General features: G+C 33.0%; 1 protein-coding gene across 1 annotated transcript; it reads right to left on the bottom strand.

The window, feature by feature from the left end:
- Positions 1-1,315: 1,315 nt before the first annotated feature.
- On the bottom strand, positions 1,316-5,717 carry LOC107493308 (uncharacterized protein At1g76660). Its single transcript, XM_016114406.3, has 3 exons — positions 5,374-5,717; positions 2,078-3,263; positions 1,316-1,723 (listed from the first exon to the last, which is right to left on the bottom strand). The coding sequence occupies exons 1-3, from the start codon at positions 5,410-5,412 to the stop codon at positions 1,521-1,523; spliced, it is 1,428 nt and encodes a 475-aa protein (XP_015969892.1). The 5' UTR covers positions 5,413-5,717; the 3' UTR covers positions 1,316-1,520.
- Positions 5,718-21,966: the final 16,249 nt, after the last annotated feature.

Genomic DNA, 21,966 nt, shown 5'->3' with positions numbered 1-21,966 from the left:
ATTCTAGAAAACCCTAAAAAACCCTAAAAACCCCTGAAAATATTAGAAAACCCTAAAATACCCTAGAAAAATCCTAGAAAAATAACCATAGAAAACCCTAAATCAAGCGCACATGCTCGTCACCATGGAACCAAAACAGACGAAACCGAAAAACTCCATTTTCCATCTGTGCTAGCATCATATACCCCACCTTCCGATCTCTTTTCTCCCGCTACCACCGACACTACTCAATATCAGACTATTCAACTCGAACAAAGAACTTACTCGCTGAGTACATAACATAATGGGATTTTAACACTCAAATATCACCTTATTATCACTGGTTTTCATATGGCAGTTGCCAGTTGGGATACACATTTACAACTAAATATCCAATACTACTAGACATTTTGGTTTATTTTCGAAAGAAAAAGATAGAGGAGTAATGAAATGTTTGTGAACAATACAAAGGGTTGTACATCCTTTTATAGCTACTGAAAATTTGTCATTAAATATCTCGTTTATACTGTACACATCATAATTATTCATGTATCTCATTTACAATGTAAACGAATTAATACTACACATTTCATTTACATTGTAAACGCAATATACACGTTTTTCGTTTCATGTCTTATTTCGTTTACAGTGTAAACAAATTAATACTAATTCGTTTACATTGTAAACGAAATAAGACATAAAATACATTTTAATAAAAATGCTACAAATTGTCTATTTTGATAAATAAAATATTTATTTTATTTATTAAAAAAAATTCCCAATTCTAAAATCCCTCCCTGTCCCCCTCCCAAAAAAAAAATATTTCATATCAGGCATTTTGATCTCCAATAAATTTTTATTGACTATAAGTCCTCAAATATTATTTTTATTAGACTAATTCATTCTACTATTGTTTTGAAGAAAAAAACATTTGACTTATAATGATATATTTTGAAACTTGCCCTATAATAAAAAATTTGAGAGACTTATTTATCCAATACACATTAAAAAATTGATTAAAGGCGATCCAAAAACTAATCTGTCCGACTAAAATAATTCTTGAAGACTTTTAAAAAATAAAAATTTGTTGGAGACTAAGATATTTAATCCAAGATTTCTTAAGGACTAATTTGAATATTCAATCAAACAAAAACTAACCACTTATTTCTGTAAAGAACTTCTCTAAAGTCTATAGTCCTACACTAAGCAGATTCAGTCACCAGAAAGAAAAAAAAAAAAAAAACTAACCAGCTTCAAAAGATGTACAACCTCAATTGTACAGCATTCACCTATTTTAAATTTAAACTCCATTTGCTTAACACGAACTCAGACTTGCTTGAGGGAAATTAAGAGACTACATTCATTCATCAGTAAGATCTTGGCAAACCCGAGGGACAGAATCGGTTAGATCTAGGTTAGACCATTCCATCTATAAGAGAACTCCAAGAGTTTTTTTTTTTTTCATTTTTTTATAAGGAAGCTGCAAATTAAATTAATACACAGATAACAAAGAAACTGCTTTAATCCTTAGTCATGCCAAATCACATTTTTCCCTTTCTTTCTCGTAAGCTTCCTCCCCTCCTATAGTCAACCTCTGCATCAGAGCATGATAACCCCATCTGATATTTCCTGGAAATTCTGGATGTTCCCAATTTCGAGAATATGTCCTCGTCATCCATGACAACATGGTTATCCGGTGTACTTAACCCAGAGCTGCTGTTACAATGCTCGTGTGATATTTGATCTGAAATTTGCAAGAAAGAAACATTTGATTACAGGTAGATAAAAAAATAAGCATGAAAAAGGTTGAAACAAAGATGGCACATCCTACTGAGCTAAATGCATTCTAACACAATCACCATCCATCTTTTCTGGTCTTTTATGACAATCCAGATATAATACTTTACCACCTGAATGTAAAAAACATTATTATTAATCATAAATACAGCCAAGCAAGGCTTTATATACTGAGGCGAACCAAATCATATCATAATTAATCTATAAGTAATATGCTCTATATCCTTTTTCCCATTTTTGATGATTTCTCAAGATGTAAGCAAACAGATCATATTCTGGACCAGGAAATATTACAGCATACCTTTGTATCCTTGACATACTGTGATCTGATTACGTGCTTCCTTGATATCAGGACTTGCATCTAACCTAAGGCTTTTCAGACTCTGACATGGCACTTGTGTCTCTTGAGCTTTGATTCCTTCTTTCATCAATGCATGTTCTATGCTTTCTTCCATTGTGGACTTACCGGTGGTGAAAGGCATCATGGTAAATGAGTCCTCTGTTACATCAGAAATCTCCACATACTGAGTGGTAGTAATGATCTCATCTGCACTGAAACCAAAGGATGCTCTGTAAGCTTCTATTTCTTCCACATCTTGCTTAGGACTTCTAGCATGCCTACTTTGATGTCCATTCCCACCAGTAGATTGAACATCTGAATCTTTGGAAACACTTAACCTCCCACCAGTATGAGGAAATGGAGGATTTTGGTCTAAATAGAATTGTGCATAGGTAGCAGGGCAAAAGAAATTTGTATCTTGGGATGCCATTGTGACAGCATTAGTGTCATGACCAGACAACCTCCCAGATGCAGTCCTTTGATATTTTCCATTCTCAGGAGATAGTGATGGATCCCACTGCGGGCGGAACTCACGTTCAGGAAAAGATGATGATAAACACTCACCAGAGTTCCTTGAGATTGGAGATTTAAGGCTACTGGCAGGACTTCCAGGGTAGAATGAATAAGTAGCTTGAAGATCATTTGCTGTGACATAGTTACTTTTAGCACCATTTTTTAGATCCACTGCAGACGATAGAAAATGAGCAAAAGGAACATCTGGGGAAGAGGGAGTTGTCAAGTGAGCCAACTCCGGTGGCGGAGTCAGAGGAGCAGTAGATGGCTCAGTAGTGAAATTAGAGAAGACTGGAGGAGAAACCAGTTGTGTTTCATGAGCATATGGTCCAGTAGCAAACATTGTGGATGAGGGACCACCAGGTGAATTAGCAGATAATGACAAGAAACAACTAGGTGACTGTGCAGTTGAAGGAAGGGCAGAATGTGTGAACGATGCTGGTGATGAAGGCGGAGCTAAAAGAGAAGGAGCGAGTCCCGTGGCTTGATTGGGCAACCCCACAACTTGAGGGCCATTGGGTTGAGTGGCTGATACATTACTCTCTGGAATGCGAGATGCAGGTACAATGCGCTTGCCGCCTTTCTGTGAACCAAAACATGAAAATGCACCCCAACATCCACCCCATCTCTTTCGCTGTCAATAAAAGTCAAGCAATATACTTAGGATTCAAGAAAGAAGAGATAAATAATGGGAAGATCTCAACATAGACAACCATATTTTAGAATTTCCATTTTTTTTAACCATTAGAGTGCATTTGGAACAACTAAAAATGAAAATGAATTGATTTTTTACTTAATCTCATGTTTGCAACCACATTATAATGACAAATGAATTGATTCATCCAATTGCATTCTCCATAATTCCTAATCATATAATTTTATATGATAGTTAGGACGAATTGATTTGATTTCAAGTACACAAATGCAAAAATGTGTTTTTTTTTTTTCAAGAATCTCTCTCTCTCTCAATGTCAACATGTGCTAATTGAAGCTTACGCATACATTTAAGTAGTGTTTGTTTCCAAAGACTGGAAACGGGACTCAATATTGTATTTGGTGGCCAGAGACTAGAACTAAAAATTAGTCCCAGGGCACAAAATTTCAATCTCTTCAATACCTCAAGAAAATGGAGACATATGGGATTGAAATTTCTGGAAACATATAGTGAAGCTTTAACATTTTCTTTAATAATGAAATATATTTTAGTAAATATTCTTATTTCATCTCCATATTTATCTTGAACCAAATATGATAATAAGACATAACTCAGTCTTGTACACTTTAACTAAACATAATACATAGACTTAATTTAGTCTCAGTCTCCCAATTTCTATCTCCCTACCAAACACAACCTTAGTAATCACAACTTATGTTTTAGTATACTTAAATGCACAAACTAAATCCTCCAATTAAATAAGGAATATCTAGTTCAAATGTTCAGTTAGAATTTTAAATATCAACTTTGTCCCTTCTTTAACATGGAAATCAATCTAATCTCAAATGCATATTTGGACATCAACTTGATCCTTAAATCAATGGCTATTTTACAATATGATGGACAAAATTAGCATACATAAGTCTTGGAACGACTATCTTGAATTCTTGATGTGTCTGTATCTTTCCATGATTAATGTTGGCATTTGGTCCTTTTAAGACTCAACTTGTCTATTTTCAAAATATCATTTAACTGTTAAAGAAATTACTAAATTAACATCCTATAATACATTGCAAAGTTAAACAAACTAGTGTCCCTTCATCTACCTGATTCTAGTAATCTCACCCTCAGTATATACAAGACAATCTGGCCTTCAGATTTTTTGTGTATTTTCTTTTTTTCTTTTCCCCAGTTTTAACCCACACTCCAAATAATCAGAAGTCTCTTCTTCACAAACAATTTGTAATCTCAACCTCTCTAAGTTTCATCTTCACACAGTTCTCTTCATGTTCATCATTTAGTGAATCTATACCTGCATTCAGGCAGAAACTTTCTTGTGGAAACTTTTTCAGGATTTTTGGTGAACACTGGGTGCATCCTCACACCTAGAAGCTATGATTGTAATTTGTATGGCTGTACCAGTTCTTGCAGTTCTTTAGTGCCTGTGGTTGGAAGGAATGGTATGTTTCCAAAGGTCCCTTCCTATTCATTGGACTCTCTGGATTAATAAAATTACAAACCCTTTCCTCGGACAGCTCCCAGAAAATGTGATATAAGATGTTCATTAACAACAAACTTATGCTGCTAAATATAAACTAGGCATAATAAATATATATAAATAAACAAATAATACAAGACAAAAAGACAAGTGCGTGTGATACTAGCAATGCAGATTTTGAGGGGGAGAAAAAAGCATCAAAGGATTTAAAGTACACCGTTCTTCACTCTCTTTTGGGGAAGGATTTCTCTACAAAGCTTCTACAAGATGATAAAATGTGGAAGCTTTGGAAAGTGGAAACTAATAATTCAGCCCTCAGATCTCTCCAAGCTGAGTGCGTGGGGATGGAAATAAACCATTAAGAATAGGCTAGAAGGGGAAAAATAAATACAATATCCTCGTTTAACCTGAGATCTGAGAAAGAAACAGACTTATTAAAGTAAAAACAGTAATGAACAAACATAAGAAGCGATCCCCAATCTAGAACAAACCAAAATTGAAGTTAGGTTATATATTGAGAAGCTCAGATCTAAACCCCCCCAACCCACCAAAAAAAAGAAATAAAAACGATCCGCTAGAGTAAAGAGTTACCCTTTCATGCTGAGGAAATCGATTTTGCTCGGACCCCATTAGATAGAAGTAGCTGGAATGTGTGGCACTCCACTAGGGCTGTCAGGTCAGTTGTTGAGTTGGGGGCACTGGTGGCTCTGGCTTAAAACAAGATCATTCTCACATTTCTTCTACACTAGCTGACACCAAATACACTTTCGATGCCAAGAGAGGGAGAATATTAATTAATTTATGCTAACAATCAAAGGACAAAGAAAGACAAAAGCGAAAAGGATTGAAGTGTGATGAAGATAGAGAAAAAAAAAAGCAACAGAGGGACCGGGACAGAGGTGATGCTTGCTTTCTTTTCTTCTCTCTCTATATATATATTCGCTATCTCTCTACATATATATACTGGAGGGGGAGAAAGTGTTTGAAGGGATATTATTATCCTTACTGTAAGTAAATCGCTAATTTTTTTTTTTATTATGGATTACAAATGTGTGTAAGTCATCCAATTCTTTTTTTTGTTTTCTTTGCAATCGTTCTTAAAAAATTATTTATGTTTTTAAATTAGTTCACAAAAGATTTTTTTTAGTTATATTAGTTCTTGAAAGATAAAATATAAGTTACATTGATTCTTCCGTTAGTTAGATAATAACATGTCAAGTTAAGTGTCACATGGCATGATGACATAGTCGGTTAATGCCAGGTGTTGTAAGATAATTGGTTGACGTGTCAGGTCAGTAATACTTAGTACGTCACGTATCACTTGACATGTAAAAAAAATTATTTATAATTAAAATAGTCCTGAAGATTCAAATATAAGTCATTTTCATTTCTAAAATTTTAAAAATTAATCTAATTAGTTCTTATATATTTTTTATATTTTTATAATATTAAATTTGAAAACCTAATTCCTCTTCTTCTTCAACATCATCAGAACCAAACCCAACTATCAAAACAATGAAATCAACCCACACAACCTGCAATAGCAACCACAATGGAGGAAATCACTGCATGCTCTCACACTCCTCTTCATCTCTTCCATAACCGCACAATCACAAGCCATCGCCATAAACAATGCAGGACTTCAACCGTCATTAACGCCCAGTAGCCCAACAATCAGAATTCCTCTCCATTCTCTCAAAACTTTCTCCTCAATGTCCCCAAACCCCCAAACCTAGGCCTCCTGGATGGCAGTTCATGAGTCACATGAGGAATACTCACAGAAATAGAAATAGAGTTCCAAAAAGAGGAAAGAGAAGAATTCGAAAAGGAAAGTAATAAAACGGAAAGAGTACATAAAGAATACGCAAAGATAATAAAATTGTGAAAGAATAAGGAAAAAAGATGAAAAAATTTTATTGATTAGTGATTGATTGAAAATTGTAAACTATGAATGTAAATAAATATATATAGAGCATTATCCTGTGAAAGATAAAAGCAAATAAAGATAAGATAAGGATAAGATAATAATAATAAAGCCTAAAATTATAACTGAATTTGTGTGCTGAATTTGTGGATCGTGAGACTTCTTTATTGTTGTCATGCGCAAAGGTAGAAGAGTGGTTTAATACGCCCCACAAGTTGGAGGATGAAAGATGTCAAGAACACTAAACTTATTCAGATTAAGATGGAAGGGTTGAGAAGACAAAGACTTGGTGAAGATGTCAGCTAGCTGCCTAAAAGAGGGGATGGGGAGAAGTTTCATCACTCCAACTTGAGCTTTTTGTCGAACCAAGTGACAATCAACCTCTAAATGTTTGGTCCGTTTATGAAAAACCGGGTTAGCAGCAATATGAAGATCACTCTGATTATCACAATATAAAACTAGTGGACAGATAGGAGAGATGCGTAAAAATTGTAACACATTTAGTATCCATTGAAGTTCACAAGTTGTGTTAGTAAGTGCACGATATTCTGTTTCAGTGGATGAGCGGGCAACGGTGGTTTGTTTCTTGGTCTTTCGAGAAACTAAAGAACTACCTAAGAAAAAACAATAACCTGTTAAAGATCGTCGAGTGTCAGGACATTTGGCCTGATCAGAGTCACGGAAGACGAGAAGTTGAATTTCTGATTCTCTTGGAAAAAAAAAGTCATTTGCCGGGCTAGTTTTCAGATATCATAACACATGCTTGGCAGCTTGAAGATGAGATTCAGTAGGATATGCCATAAATTGACTTAATTGTTGAGTGGCATACATGATGTCTGGTCGAGTAGTGGTGAGATAGATAAGACACCCAACCAAATAGCGATATACAAAAGGGTCAGATAGCTAGGAACTTTTGTCTTGATATAGTCTTATGGTACTATCCATTGGAACAGAGGCAGGTTTAGCACCTAATAAACCAGAATCTTCCAGAAGATCAAGACAATATTTTCTCTGAGATAAGTAAATTTCCTTCGCTGATTAAGCGACCTCAATACCCAAAAAATATTTTAATGGGCACAAGTCTTTAATTCGGAAGTGTGTTGGTGCAAAATAGACTTAATGATAGCAAGTTCAGAAATGGAATTACTAGTGAGAACAATATCATCAACATAGACTAGAATGATATAAATTTGAGCACCAGTGAATTTAAAAAATAGACTATAATCAGATAAGGTCTACTAGTATCCATGAGATAGCAAAAGATGAGAAAGTTTGTCATACCATATACAACTAGATTGTTGTAAACCATACAGTGACTTTAGTAGCTTGCAGTATTGATTATATCGAGGAGATGTAAATCCGGATAGCAGAGTCATATAAATATTCTCAGAAAGATCCCCATGTAAGAAAGCATGATTGACATCCAACTTATGTATGGACCAATGCTTCATAGAGGCCAATGCCAAAACTAATCTGATGGTGGCAGGTTTGACAATAGGGGAGAAAGTTTTTAAGAAATCAACACCTTCGATCTGAGTGAATCATGCTTTATATCGATCAACTAAATGATCAGGCTTGCGTTTGATGGGATAGAACCATTTATAGCCAACCGGCTTAACGCTTACAGGGCAATCAACAAGACGTCAGGTTTTGTTCAGCTCAAGAGCATCCAACTCATCTTTCATAGCACTACGCCAATTAGAGTGTTAATTGGCGTCCTTAAAAGACTTTGACTCAACGTCAAAATGTAGAGATAAAAGAAAATTTTTATGTGAAGATGAAAGAGAAGAAAAAGACATGACTGAAGATAAATGATACTTACACTTTGAGGGAGATTGATTTGTAGAGATGAGAGAGGAATTGCACAAGTAATCAGAGAGATATGCTGGAGGTCGGTGAGGCCGGTCAAAATGACGAGGATGGAGTTTCTCAGGTGGTGAAGAAGGTGACGGGAGATGAAGAACTGATGGTGGACTGGTGTCTAGCGCGGAAAGAGAGAAGGGTGTGTGTGTTGAAAGAGATTCGGTGGTCATAGGTTCAACTTGGTTAGGAAGCGACAGTGAGGTTGTTGGAGAAAATAAAGAATTAGATGGAGTTGGGTAAATGGATATAGGTGAGGGTTCAATTGGAAGACTAACTGAATCTTGTTTTTGAGAAGGCATGTTTGGCAATGTTGGGTTGAGTGTATGGAATTGGACATTTTTTGTGACTAAAGGCAAGATCATTTCATAAAAAATCATATTTCTAGAAATCTCAATTCTTTTATCTTCTAAAACATAAACAATATATCCTTTAAAATCATGTTGAAAGCCAATAAACATAGCCTTTTTGGATCTTGGATCAAATTTTGATCTGTTTGCCATTAGGGCAGAAACAAAACATAAGCATCCAAAAACTTTAAGGTCATGATAATTTGGTGGATAATTAAATAAAATCTCAAATGGTGTTTTAAAATTAATTGCGGATGATGGAACTCTGTTAAGTAAATAAACATGTTTAACATCATAAGACCAAAAAGATGATGGTAAATCAAATTGAAACATAAAAGCACAAGCTATATTTAAAATATGTTGATGCTTGCGTTCTACCCTTCTATTTTACTGAGGAGTTTCAACACAACTACGTTGATGAATAATGCCCTTTAGAGCATAAAAATCATGTAAAATAAATTTCGGTACATTATCGGAACGAATAGTTTTGACTTTAGAATTGAATTGTATTTCAACTAAAATAATAAATTTTTTTACTTGATTTTGCACTTTTCCTTTTGATTTTAATAAAATAATCCATGCAAAGCGGCTAAAATCATCAATAATAGTAAAAAAATATTTATGGTTATGAATAAAATTTTGTCAAAACGGACCCCAAATATCAAAATATAATAAATTAAAACTTGCATTGGCTTTGTTAAAATTTTGAGAAAATGAAAGTTTCTTTTGTTTAGAAAGATGACAAATATCACAAGTCTCATCATGATGCATAGAGATAAAAGAAAAATGTTTATGTAAATGATTAAGTCTTTGTCTAGAAAGGTGTCCTAAACGAAAATGTCATATATTTGAAGGTGTAATAGGTGGGGATTGGATGGAATTTATGGAATGTGTAGTGGATGGATTTTTACCGAAATTAAGTTCAAAAACATATAATCCCTATCTCATTCTGTCCAAATCAATCGTCCCTAAATTGTTGCTCTGTAGAGTGCAAGAAGAAGATGAAAAAGTGAGTTCACATATGAGTGTTGAAGTAATTTTTGAGACGGAGATAATATTAAAGTTGAAATGAGGTAAATAAATAACATTATGAAGAACCAAGGATGGTGAAAATTGAACAATGCCTTTATAAAAAACAGTAATTTGAGAACCATTTGGTAAATAGACAATAATAAGAGAAATTTGTGTGTAAAAAATAAACCAAGACAAATTTGATGCAATGTGATCTGTGCCACCATAATCAATGATCCAAGTGTTCAAAAATGAATATCGATTTGAAAAATTGTTAACAATAGAAAAAGTATTGAAAGAACAAAGATAATGAGTAGTTGAACTTGACAAAAGCTCAAGTTTGTTTGAAGGACAAGTTTCTTTATTGGAAGGAAGTGTCATGAAAAAAAGTGCTGGGCTGACGAAAAGGTCCAAAAGAGGCTCCTGATGATGAAGTTGTTCGTGTGCCCTTTCTCTTTGACCTAGGACAAAGTAGGGAGATTGATTATTCTTAGTGTGAGGGGAGGTTAAAGCGGTTTTAAGATCCGAATTGGTTGGTTTATCTATGAATGTTAGTAGAGTTCAAGAGGAGTTTTGATACTGTTCTTGTATGGATACCTGAAGGGAGAGCTCGGTCCCTGGAAGTCGACGCCGAGTTGTTATCTTCGGTGCCGACCTTTGAATTTTTGTGAAAGTTCTGAGATTTTCTCCAAAGAGATGTCCAATTGCGCAGAGCGTGAGCAAGGAACAAGGTGGGAGTGCACCTGCAAAGGCACTCCGACGATTAAGTCAGTATTGAGAATTCAATGTCTCCTTTGAAGATAAAATATCATACCTTTATAGGTGAGATAAAATAAGTTGGTTACGTTTCTATTGATCATCTGAATTGAAGAGCAATTAATAGGTTTTAACAAGTGATCATGTCTGATTGTAATGTATAACGCAAGTGCCGAGTTATGGTGCATAATGCCTAGTTATTGTATATAATGCCGAATTATGACATCGAATTTGTAATGGCCGTATCAGATACCATAATAAAACAGAAAACGTAAAGATAATAAAATTGTGAAAGAATAAGGAAAGAAAAGAAAAAATAAAAAATTTTTATTGATTGTTGATTGATTGAAATTGTAAATTATGAAGGTAAAATTATATATATATATATAGTCAACACACAAGTTTTTGTTAGAGAATACAAAAGCATAACACAATAAATTTTTATTACAAATATATTTTATTAGTTGAGCCAGTTAATATCTTAAATATATAGAATATAACAATTAATTTCTTCAAAATCTTAACATCGTTATTTAGATTAATAGTTTTTTGCTAATCGTCCCTTCAATATGTTTTTTGCTAATCACCCTTCTTAACTAATATGTAAAATGATTTTTGTAAATACATGGTTGCTACTTAAGACGTAAAATTATGATTTGAATATTTTAAAATGTAAAAATAGATTCTAACATTTATTTAGATTTATGGAACTATGTTAGAAAAGTAGGTCTAAAAATAGAATAAAAGAATAAAATTTAAATTTAATCCAAATATCAAAAGTAAAATTAAAATCAAATCCAAAAATTAATTTGAAAACAAATTCTCTTTTTTACCATATCACTCTTTGTACATATGAAGAGGTTTGTTTGCTCTTAAAGTAAGTGTGTAATTATTTATAAATATTAAATTTTGTCAATTGAATTTAAAATACTCACCAGATAAATATAAAGGTGTTACGGCCCAGCCCAACTGAGCAGAGTTACCGCCCGACCCGCAACTAGCCGGCCTACACGGCTGGGTCGACGCTTACAAATCGTCCGGTCTCTGGCCCAAACACGCGTCCTTGCTGCCAGCAGCTTGACAGCTGTGAGAAGCGAAGCTTCCTAGAAAGAGGCTTTCCCTTGCGGGGCCCACCCCACTGACAAGGTATATAAGGGGAGGGTCCTACCCCTCCCCCAAGGTACGTCATCACAACTTTTCTCCCTTACCACCTGTACACCACACTGACTTGGGCATCGGAGTGTCTTTGCAGGTGACACCCCTCTCCACACCAAGAACTCGGGAAGTCGGCTACTCCAGCTCCATCTTCACAATCCTGAACCAGGCGAAAACCCCACCTTACCATCCGAGGGATCTCCCCGAACCGTCCAGTACCCGAGCTACCGAACAGAAGGGTATTTACAAATTTGATTAATTAATATTATTGATATTATTATTAATATTATTATTAATATTAATAAACGGTTATTAGCTATTTAGTACCATTTGGTTGAAAGGACACGACCTTTTAAGGATTGTGTATGTTCAAATTATTGTGTCTATTGACTAAAGGGACATAACTTTTTAAGGATTGTGTATGTTCAAAACATTGTGTCTATTGGCTAAAGGGACACAACTCTTTAGGAATTGTGTATGTTCAAAATATTGCATCTATTGACAATAGAAAAGACACAACTATTTGTATACATAACTAATTATAATTGCTATGTGCAATATGTATAAATAAGCTATTGCTAATTAAGAAATTCTTAGGTTTCATTATATCTTAGGAGAGTATTGTCATCAACCCTATAGCAACTAAGTGTGGGGACAAATATCTCTCTAAAGAAAGCGATCTAATCATACCTTGAAACCACTACACAAATATAAGATTTTGTCATCTTCTCATAATAATATACCCAATAATTTTAGAGAGATATTTCTTGAAGATGGCACAAGATCAAAACACTACGTTCAAGGTCATGAGTCAAGAGTTTGTCAAATTAGATCGCTTTGATGGAACGAACTTCAATAGTTAGAAGGATAAAATAATGTTTCTTCTTTCAATTCTCAATCTTGCATATGTGATTGACTCAAAGACTACACCAATTGCCAATGCTGCTGAAAATTTCACACTGGAAGAGGAAGAAAAGATTGTTCAATTGAAGAAGAAACGTGATGAAGATACTATTGCATATCGAGGTCATATGTTAATTCAATCACCATTGGATATTTGGAAATCTTTGGACAAAAAGTACAAAACTAAACGACAAGGAACAGATAAGTTTATTATGATAAAATATTTCAAATTTATTATGAGTACTATGCCTGTTATAGATCAAATTCATGAATTACAAATCCTTATAAGTAGACTTTGTGATCTACAAGTGGTGATCCCTGAATCACTACAAGGTGAAGAATATTTTTTTAATAAATTTGATAACATTTGTGAATTATGTGGTATTTTTCATGAATCTTCCGCTCAATATACTTCGCAACAAAATGGTTTGGCAGAGAGAAAAAAAGGAAAAAATCGTACCTTAGTGGATATGGTTAATTCAATGTTATAAATGCAAAATTGCTTTACAATTTTTGGGGTGAAGCATTATTGACATCATGTCATATCCATAATAGGATACCATCAAGACATAGAAAGGTTTCTCCTTTTGAAATTTGGAAAGAAAGGAAACCTAATTTAAATTATCTTAAAGTATGGGGGTGTTTAGCCTTTTATCGAGTTCCTGATCAAAAGAGAACCAAATTGGAGCCAAGAGCCATAAAAGGCACTTTTATAGGATATGCTCAAAATTCTAAAGCATATAGAATATTAGACTTAGTGTCTAATGTAGTTGTTGAATCAAGAGAAGTAGAATTTATTGAAAATAAATTTATCAATGATTCAACTTCTAATTCAGAGTATCCCCAAAATGATATTAATATTTTTCAAAAAATAAATAATTAAAATAATAAACGTCTAAGCAACAAAAAATTGATTGAACCAAGAAAGAGCTTGAGAGTAAGAAAAGAAAAGGACTTGGGTTTAGATTTTATTTCTTCTCAAGCTATCACCTTTTTGGTAGAAGGAACTAGGAATTCTATAACAAACAAGATTCCTATTGTTATGAACATAGAGGGTGATCCTCAAACATTCAAAGAGGCTATGGCTTCAAGGGATTCTATTTTTTGGAAAGAAGCAATAAATGATGAAATAAACTCAATATTATCTAATAATACTTGGGTCTTGGTTGATTTGCCTCCAGGATCAAAACCTACAGGATGTAAGTGGGTATTTAGAAGAAAGTATAATACTGATGGTTCATTACAAACCTTTAAAGCAAGGTTAGTGGCCAAGGGGTTTAGACAACAAGAAGGTCTAGACTATTTTGATACCTACGCACCTGTGGCAAGAATGACTTTTATTAGGGCTCTTATAGCATTAGCATCCATACATAAGCTTCATATACATCAAATGGATGTTAAAACAGCTCTTCTAAATGGAGATCTTAATGAAAAAATTTATATGGAGCAACCGGAAGGCTATATGCTACCCGGAAATGAAAAGAAAGTTTGCAAATTAATTAAGTCTTTGTATGGGCTAAAACAAGCGCCTAAACAATGACATGAGAAGTTTGATTCAGTGGTGTTATCAAATGGCTTCTCACATAATAGTGCGGATAAATGTATTTACTCAAAATTTACTAAGATTATGGAGTAATCATTTGTTTATATGTTGATGATATGTTAATCATCGGAACAAATTTAGAAGGAATTCGTATAACGAAGGAGTATTTAACTTCTAAATTCAAGATGAAGGATTTGAATGAAGTTGATACAATATTAGGCATAAAGGTGCATAAGAATGAAGTTGGTTTTACTTTAAGTCAATCTCATTATATCAAAAAGGTATTAGAAAAGTTTGATCATCTCACAATTAAAGAATCCAATACACCGTATGATCCTAATCTTAAATTAAAAGGAAACATGGGAAGACCTATAGCACAATTAGAATATACTAGTGCTATAGGAAGTTTAATGTATGCAATGCATTGTACTAGACCTAATATAGCATTTACTGTGTGCAAATTATCAAGTTTTACAGGAAAGCCTAACAATCAACATTGGAAAGTTATAACAAGAGTTCTTGGTTATCTCAAGAAAACTATAAAATTGGGATTATATTATAGTGATTATCCCACAGTTTTAGAAAGTTATTCCGACGCAAGTTGGATTACAAATCTTAGTGACAACAAATCCACTTCAGGATGGATTTTCACCATAGGTGGTGGAGCAATAAGTTGGGTCTCAAAGAAACAAACATGTATTACACATTCTATTATGGAGGCTGAGTTTGTAGCTTTATCAGCTACAGGTAAAGAAGCAGAATGATTAAGAAATTTGTTATGTGATATAAAGCTGTGGCCACAGCAGACGGCATCCATTTCAATCTTCTGTGATAGTGAATCAACCATGTCTCGAGCATATAATAAGGTTTATAATGGAAAGTCTAGACATATAAGTTTGAGACATGAGTTTGTGAGGCAACTAATAGATGATGGTGTAATTACCATCACGTATGTAAGATCTCAAGAAAATTTAGCAGACCCTTTGACTAAAGGTTTGTCAAGGGATAAAATCAAATAAACTACTGCTAAAATGGGATTAAAACCTATTATTGCTAAATGATGGGAACCCAACTTTATTCTAGTAGACCACTAGTTTCAAGTTTTAATGGGTAATAACAAGTTATTTAGCAATTGGAGCACTAAGGTATAGGATTTAGTGCTATTTACAATAAATTAGGAGGGTGAGTTTAAACTCTTAATGGAATGATAATATTATCTATCAAAAGATTCCACCTATATGAATATAAGAGTGGTTCCGCTCTAATAGAGAATTTTAGAGGTTTTATTCTCGTAAATATTCATGAAACCAGGATGAGTACAAGGCCATATATGGTATTTTTAATTATTTTATAAAAAAAGATAATATATTTAATATTTGGATTTCATGATGATATGATTGTGGTCTAATTTTTATTAACAAATTTACGTTCAATTGTTTCTATGCCGCATAAATTTTAAATAATTTTCATCGGCATTCAATCATGCATTGTTGTTTTGGAAATTGAATGAAAAACTTATAGTTGGTAATACTGTGAAACTTTTACTTAAACTAAAAAATTAAACCGAAGTGAATAACAATTGAACTAAAAAAGGGAATGTTGATTGAGGTGGTGTGAAATTTACTTTAATTACATTAATTGTGTTTTTCTTATATTTATTTAGTTGAATAGAAAGTTTAATATAAATAACGTTTAAATTTTATTTGATATAGAAACAGTGATACAATTTATGAATGTATAACAATTAATATTAAAGATATAGACTAAATTTTCTGTTGTTTACAAAAACAATGTGTATGCACATTTTTTAATAAAAATTAAAATATTAATTTATTATATATACTATGTCTTTTTCTGCAGTTAATCCAATTATTTTGTAATTTTTTTGTTATGAACTTTTGTTTAGTATTCACATGAATAAAAAAAATAAATTAAGTTTAATTTAAAATTAAATATGTTAAAGAATATTTTTCATTAAAAATACTTTAAATATAAATAAAAAATTAAATATTTTTCATGCATGTATAGTACTTTTACTAACTTGCTCTTAAAGTAAGTTTGATAACTATTTGTACATATTAAATTTTTCCAATTGAATTTAAAATACTCACTAGATAAATAATGTATATTAAATTTCATACATTTCAAAGTTAATTTGACGCTTATGTCAAAAACGAAAAATTAATTTGACATTTCATTTTAAAAATTTTGCCAATTGAATTTAAAATACTCACTAGATAAATAATGTATATTAAATTTTATACATTTCAAAGTTAATTTGACGCTTATGTCAAAAACGAAAAATTAATTTGACATTTCATTTTAATGTATAATATATAGATTAATGATCAAATTAATTTTTAAAAGATGATTTATTTTTCAAATTCATCCGTAAAAGATTTTATTTATTAAATTAGTCTTTTAAATATTATAAACTAATTATTTTTAACTTTCAGTCACTTAATTAATAATTTTTGTCAACGATTAATGATATAAAACGTTAATTCACATCATACATGATATCTAGCATATTTAATTAGACGTAAAACAAATATATTTATGAAAATATATCAATTTAGTATTATTAGATTATATTAGGGTTAGCCATCAATTGAATATATTTTGTATCATATATGCCATTAGTTAATGTTATATATCATCAATCATTGATAAAAACTTTTAATTGCATGATGGAAGGACAAAAATGATTAATTTATAATCTTTAAAGGACTTATTTAATTAATAAAAATTTTTAGGGACGAATTTAAAAAATAGTACATCTTTCAAAGACTAATTTAACTATTAACTCTATAATATATTGAAAGAGAGATATTAGAGGATCAATTAAATTTATTATTTTTTCAATAGTTAGCCTTCAATGTTTAAAAATTGGAGCTAAAAATATGTTCTTAAATACTATACTAAAAGAATTGACTTGATAGCTAAAAATAATAATAAAAAATAATTAATTCTTATGGTCCTTGAATATTTTTCATACTGAAATACACAACTATTGATATTTAATTTCTCAAATATCTATAAGACTAAACTATTAAAAATATTAGAAAATATATTGCTGATAAAATTTTTTAAAAGTGTTCATAAATCGAATCGTATTTGTGATGTGCGGAAAACGATTCGACACAAAACTCACTGGCAAGTGCACCGGGTTGCATCAAGTAATAAAAACTCACGGGAGTGAGGTCGATCCCACAGGGATTGAAGGATTGAGCAATTTTAGTTTAGTGGTTGATTTAGTCAAGCGAATCAGGATTTGGTTGAGTGATTTGTGATTTGCAGAATTTAAATTGCATGGAAAGTAAAGGGAATGTGTAAATTGCATGAAATTAAAGAGAGCAAGAATTAAATTGCTGAATCTTAAAGAACAAGTAATATAAATTGCAGAAACTTAGAATGCAAGAAATGTAAATGACTTGAAATGTAAAGGGAATTGGGAATTGGATTTGCAGCAATTAAACAAGGCAAAATAAATTGCATCAAACAGAAGAGTAAAAGGGGATTGGGATTGAATCGGATCTGAAGCAGAAGAGTGAATGAACATGAAAAGCAATAAACAGAGAATTGGAAATTAGAAATTCAGATCTCAGGACCCAAGAGACTAGATAACCGAGTCTAGATCTCAATGCCTTCCCAGATCCAACAAGAACACTTGCAAGGGAAATGTAAATTTGCAAAGAAAGTAGATGAAGAGCAATTAACAGAAATTTAAACTCAATTATGCAGTAAAGAAACAGAGAGATCCAAGGATGAGATTGAAACAGAATTTCTTCAATTCTCCAACCCAAGATCCAAGACAAAGTAATTGAAATTGAAAACAATAAAACTAAGAGGAAGAGAATGGAATTCTCCTTCCCCGAAACTAAGAAATTAAAGATCACTCAATACCAAAAGCTCTCCGAAAACTACTAAGCAAAACTAAAGGAAAAAAAAAACTCCTTAAAACTAGCTCTCCGAAAAACTACTAAGCAAAACTAAAGGAAAACTAAAAAGAAGAGCTCCCCGAATAACTTGAATTCTATCCTATTTATACACTTTCTTCAAATGATCTTCAAGCCTTTAATTGGGCCTTTGCTCTTGATGGAATTGGGTTGAGAGAGGCCTTGGTTGATTGCTCTTGGAGTTTGGAGAAGAACCGAATTGAACCAATTGAACCGGATTGGATTTTTGTACCAAAAGTTCGAGCAAAAGTTAGAGGCTAACTTTTGCTCCAACTTTTCATATCAGCTAGCCTCTTTTGCTGATACCAACGTTGGTGCAAAAGTTAGGGGTCTAACTTTTGCTCCAACGTTGGCTTTACCTTGTGCACTTATGGCGCCAACGTTAGCCCAAAAGTTAGGGGTCTAACGTTGGCGTAAACTTTTGCTCCTCCCCTTGTATTTTCATGTGCCAACGTTAGCCCAAAAGTTAGGGGTCTAACGTTGGCGCAAACTTTTGGTGCCCAGGGAGTGATTTTCAAGTTCCAACGTTAGACCAAAAGTTAGGGGTCTAACGTTGGCGCAAACTTTTGGAACCCAGGGAGTGATTTTCAAGTTCCAACGTTAGCCCAGAAGTTAGGGGTCTAACGTTGGGGCTAACTTTTCACCCAAAAGTTTGTGCAAAAGTTTGAGGCTAACTTTAGGTCCAGCTTTTTGCTTCCTAGTTCAATTTCACTTATTCCATTGTCCTCTCTTTACTCCTAGCTATTCCTTCTTGCTTCAACCTTTCTCCAAGCTTTCTTCACCTATCATTAATCAACCAAACACATCAAAGCTATGCTTAAAATCATGAGATATTCATTCTTTCACAATATGTATCAAATATAGCATAAAACCTCATGAAATTGCATTAATTCATCTATGGTTAATTCAATCAAAGGAAGCATGAAAATCTACCCAAATTGGCTTGCTTAGACCTCAAGAAAGTGCATAATTCAAGTGAAAACAAAAGAAAAAGACTAGTGAAACTAGGCTAAGATGACTTGTCATCAATTTGCAGATCCACAGTAATTATCTGCATCTGATTCGTAAATTACATATACGATCTGATCCGTAGACTAATCGGATCAGATAAAATCTGATCCACATCTTTAAAGAATCGGATCGTGGATATCTATCAAATTTTACCCTTTTTTTAGCGCTACAATCATTCACTCTCACCCACACTCATAGACTGAGATACACCAATCGGCCACTCCTTCTTCCTTGACCACCGCCGGAAACTGCTCATTGGAGATTGTTCGTTGTTCCTCTCTCTTTATGGCATTCTTCCTCTCGCCATTGTTCCTCGCATAATCGCATTCATCCCTTTTTCTCGCATTCATCCCTTCTTCTCGCGTTCTCGCCACTCCTTCTTCAATAAGCAGGGTCCATGGTTCGTGGTTCAAACGTTATAAATGGTGCAGATTTTGAATACCACAATTGACCAGCAAGTGCACCGCATCGTACCAAGTAATAAATCAGGTGAGTGGGTATCTATCTCATGAGAATTAATAGATCAAGCAACAATGGTTGAATGATTAAGCTAGTCAGACAAGTAAAAAAGGGAGCGTTTTCAAGTTCAGACGGCATAAAGTAGTAATTCAGAGAATTCAAGAAAACAAACGGTGTTTAGTTGGTGAAAATAGAATGAGAAAATAGTTAAGACTTTGAAGATGTTAAATTTCTAGATTAATAGTTCTTATCACTCACTTTAATCATGCAAAGGTTCAATTCATGGCAAACTCTAATTGATTAAACCCTAATTCCTTAGCAATTTAATCTCTTCTAACTAAACCAACCGTCAATTTCTTGGTCACTTAATTTAAATTAGAAGTTTAAGTCCAATCCTAGTTTATGAGCCACACAAACCCTAGGTACACAAAGATAAGATGATTATATGTAACGTATCATGTTAAATCCAGGTAATTAGAGAGTTATGAGGAATTGATTTCAAGTTGTTATTCAAGCGATGTAACTTTCCTAAGATTCAACAAGAATTCAATTAGAAAAAGAGTTATCATCCAATATACTCTAATTCCTGGGATGAAGAACGAAACCAATCCTTAAAAATAAACCAGCGCATGGATTAAGAGAAGAATGAGTTGTTCATGGTGCGGAAAAAATCCTAGCAGAGAAAAAATGTAAAGTGTGGAGGAAGAAAAGAAGAAAAAAAAGAGAGAAGCCTTAGGCCATGATATCTTCTCCTTTTATATCTAATCCTAATTGATACAAAATTGAAATTCTAAAACCAAAAAGTATATTTTCTTAATTCAAAATTGATAAAAAAAATCAAATTAAAGTAAAGAATTTGGTGCTGAATCACGTGGAGACCACTCGCTACTGGCGTAGTGGGCCAAGTAGGCAGCAACTTTTTCACATTTACGAGGTCCCTGAAGTCAAATTCTGGGTCGTGTTCTAGCGCCAAACTTGTCTATCTAGCGTTTGACGCCGGGACTCTAGAGAAGAATGAGTGCTGGACGCGGTTTGGCACTAAACGCCAATGTTGCGGCGTTTAGCATCGTGATGCCAGAGAGAAAGCATGGACTATTATATATTGTTGGAAAGCTCTAGAAGTTGACTTTCTAATTCCGTTAAAAATGCGTCATTTGGACCTCTATAGCTCAAGTTAAACTTATTGGAGTGTGAAGAGGTCAAGGTTGACAACATTTACGAATTCTTTTTGCACTTGTCTTCAATTCTTGATTCCTCCTTTTGCTTTTACTTCTCATTTCCTAACATTTTCCTACAAAAATCATGAAACCAAGAAAATCAAAATACTAATAGAATAGTTTTGAAAATTATATAATTATCAAGCAAAAATCATTAATTCTCTATGAGAAATGGCCAAGAAAAGTACTTAAGATGCTCACGCATCACTTCACGCCTCGCCTTCTCGTTGCCTCACCTTCTCGCCGTCAATCATACTCAATTCCTGCCACATTGTCGTCCTCCTTTCAATTCCTACCGTCAGTCTGTGGTCCTCTGTTCTCACCATCTTGACGTCCTCCATGCTCGCCGCCTAGCCATACTTAGTTCTTGTTGCATTGCCGTCCTCAGTTCTCGCTGTTTTGCCGTCCTCCTTTCAGCGAATCAACATTCTTTTCTTCATTGAATTATTGTTAAGGACGTGAGGTAATTTTTCTATAAATATCATTTGAATTTTGTGAATAATTCTTTGTTACTATTATTTTTTTTTTAAGAATTATGCTACTATTATTGTTCATATGAAATGCTTTTTTTTTAATTATTCTAACATGTTTTACTAATTTTTTTTAATTGGTATTTGAGAAAATTTCACTCTCCTCCTTTGAGAGATATTAAAATGACACTCCCCTTTTTTCTATTTGTAAAATATACATTCTCCTCCCTTATAATTTTTTAAAAACCTCCTCTTTAATTCATTTTAAATTGTGTTAACTAATGTTAACTTTATCCATTTTTTAAGAAAAAATAAATTATTTTTTACAAAAATATTCTTTAGCAAAATTTTTACTTTTTTGTCATTAAATTTTGCTTACCAAAATGTCTTTTAATAAATTGTATAAAAAGTAGAGTGTTTCTCTTTTATTCAATTTTAAACTATTCTTTTATTTTTTATTTTCTATTTTTAATTTCAATTCATCTTTTTTTATTTCAATTCTTATCTTCTAGTTTATTATTAGTAATTTTTTCCTTATCACTCTTATATACTTATATAAATAAGAG

Source organism: Arachis duranensis, chromosome 6 (assembly GCF_000817695.3).
Source record: "Arachis duranensis cultivar V14167 chromosome 6, aradu.V14167.gnm2.J7QH, whole genome shotgun sequence".
Taxonomy (NCBI): domain Eukaryota; kingdom Viridiplantae; phylum Streptophyta; class Magnoliopsida; order Fabales; family Fabaceae; genus Arachis; species Arachis duranensis.
Note: the sequence above shows the minus strand (reverse complement) of the source record. Positions and strands in the feature narration are given on the sequence as shown.

Coding starts and splice junctions, on each gene's coding strand:
- LOC107493308 (XM_016114406.3), bottom strand. CDS start 5,412: ATGGGGTCCGAGCAAAATCGATTTCCTCAGCATGAAAGG. Junction 3,264..5,373: donor GATTTCCTCAGCATGAAAGG/GTAACTCTTTAC, acceptor TTTTATTGACAG/CGAAAGAGATGGGGTGGATG. Junction 1,724..2,077: donor AGTATGTCAAGGATACAAAG/GTATGCTGTAAT, acceptor TGCAAATTTCAG/ATCAAATATCACACGAGCAT.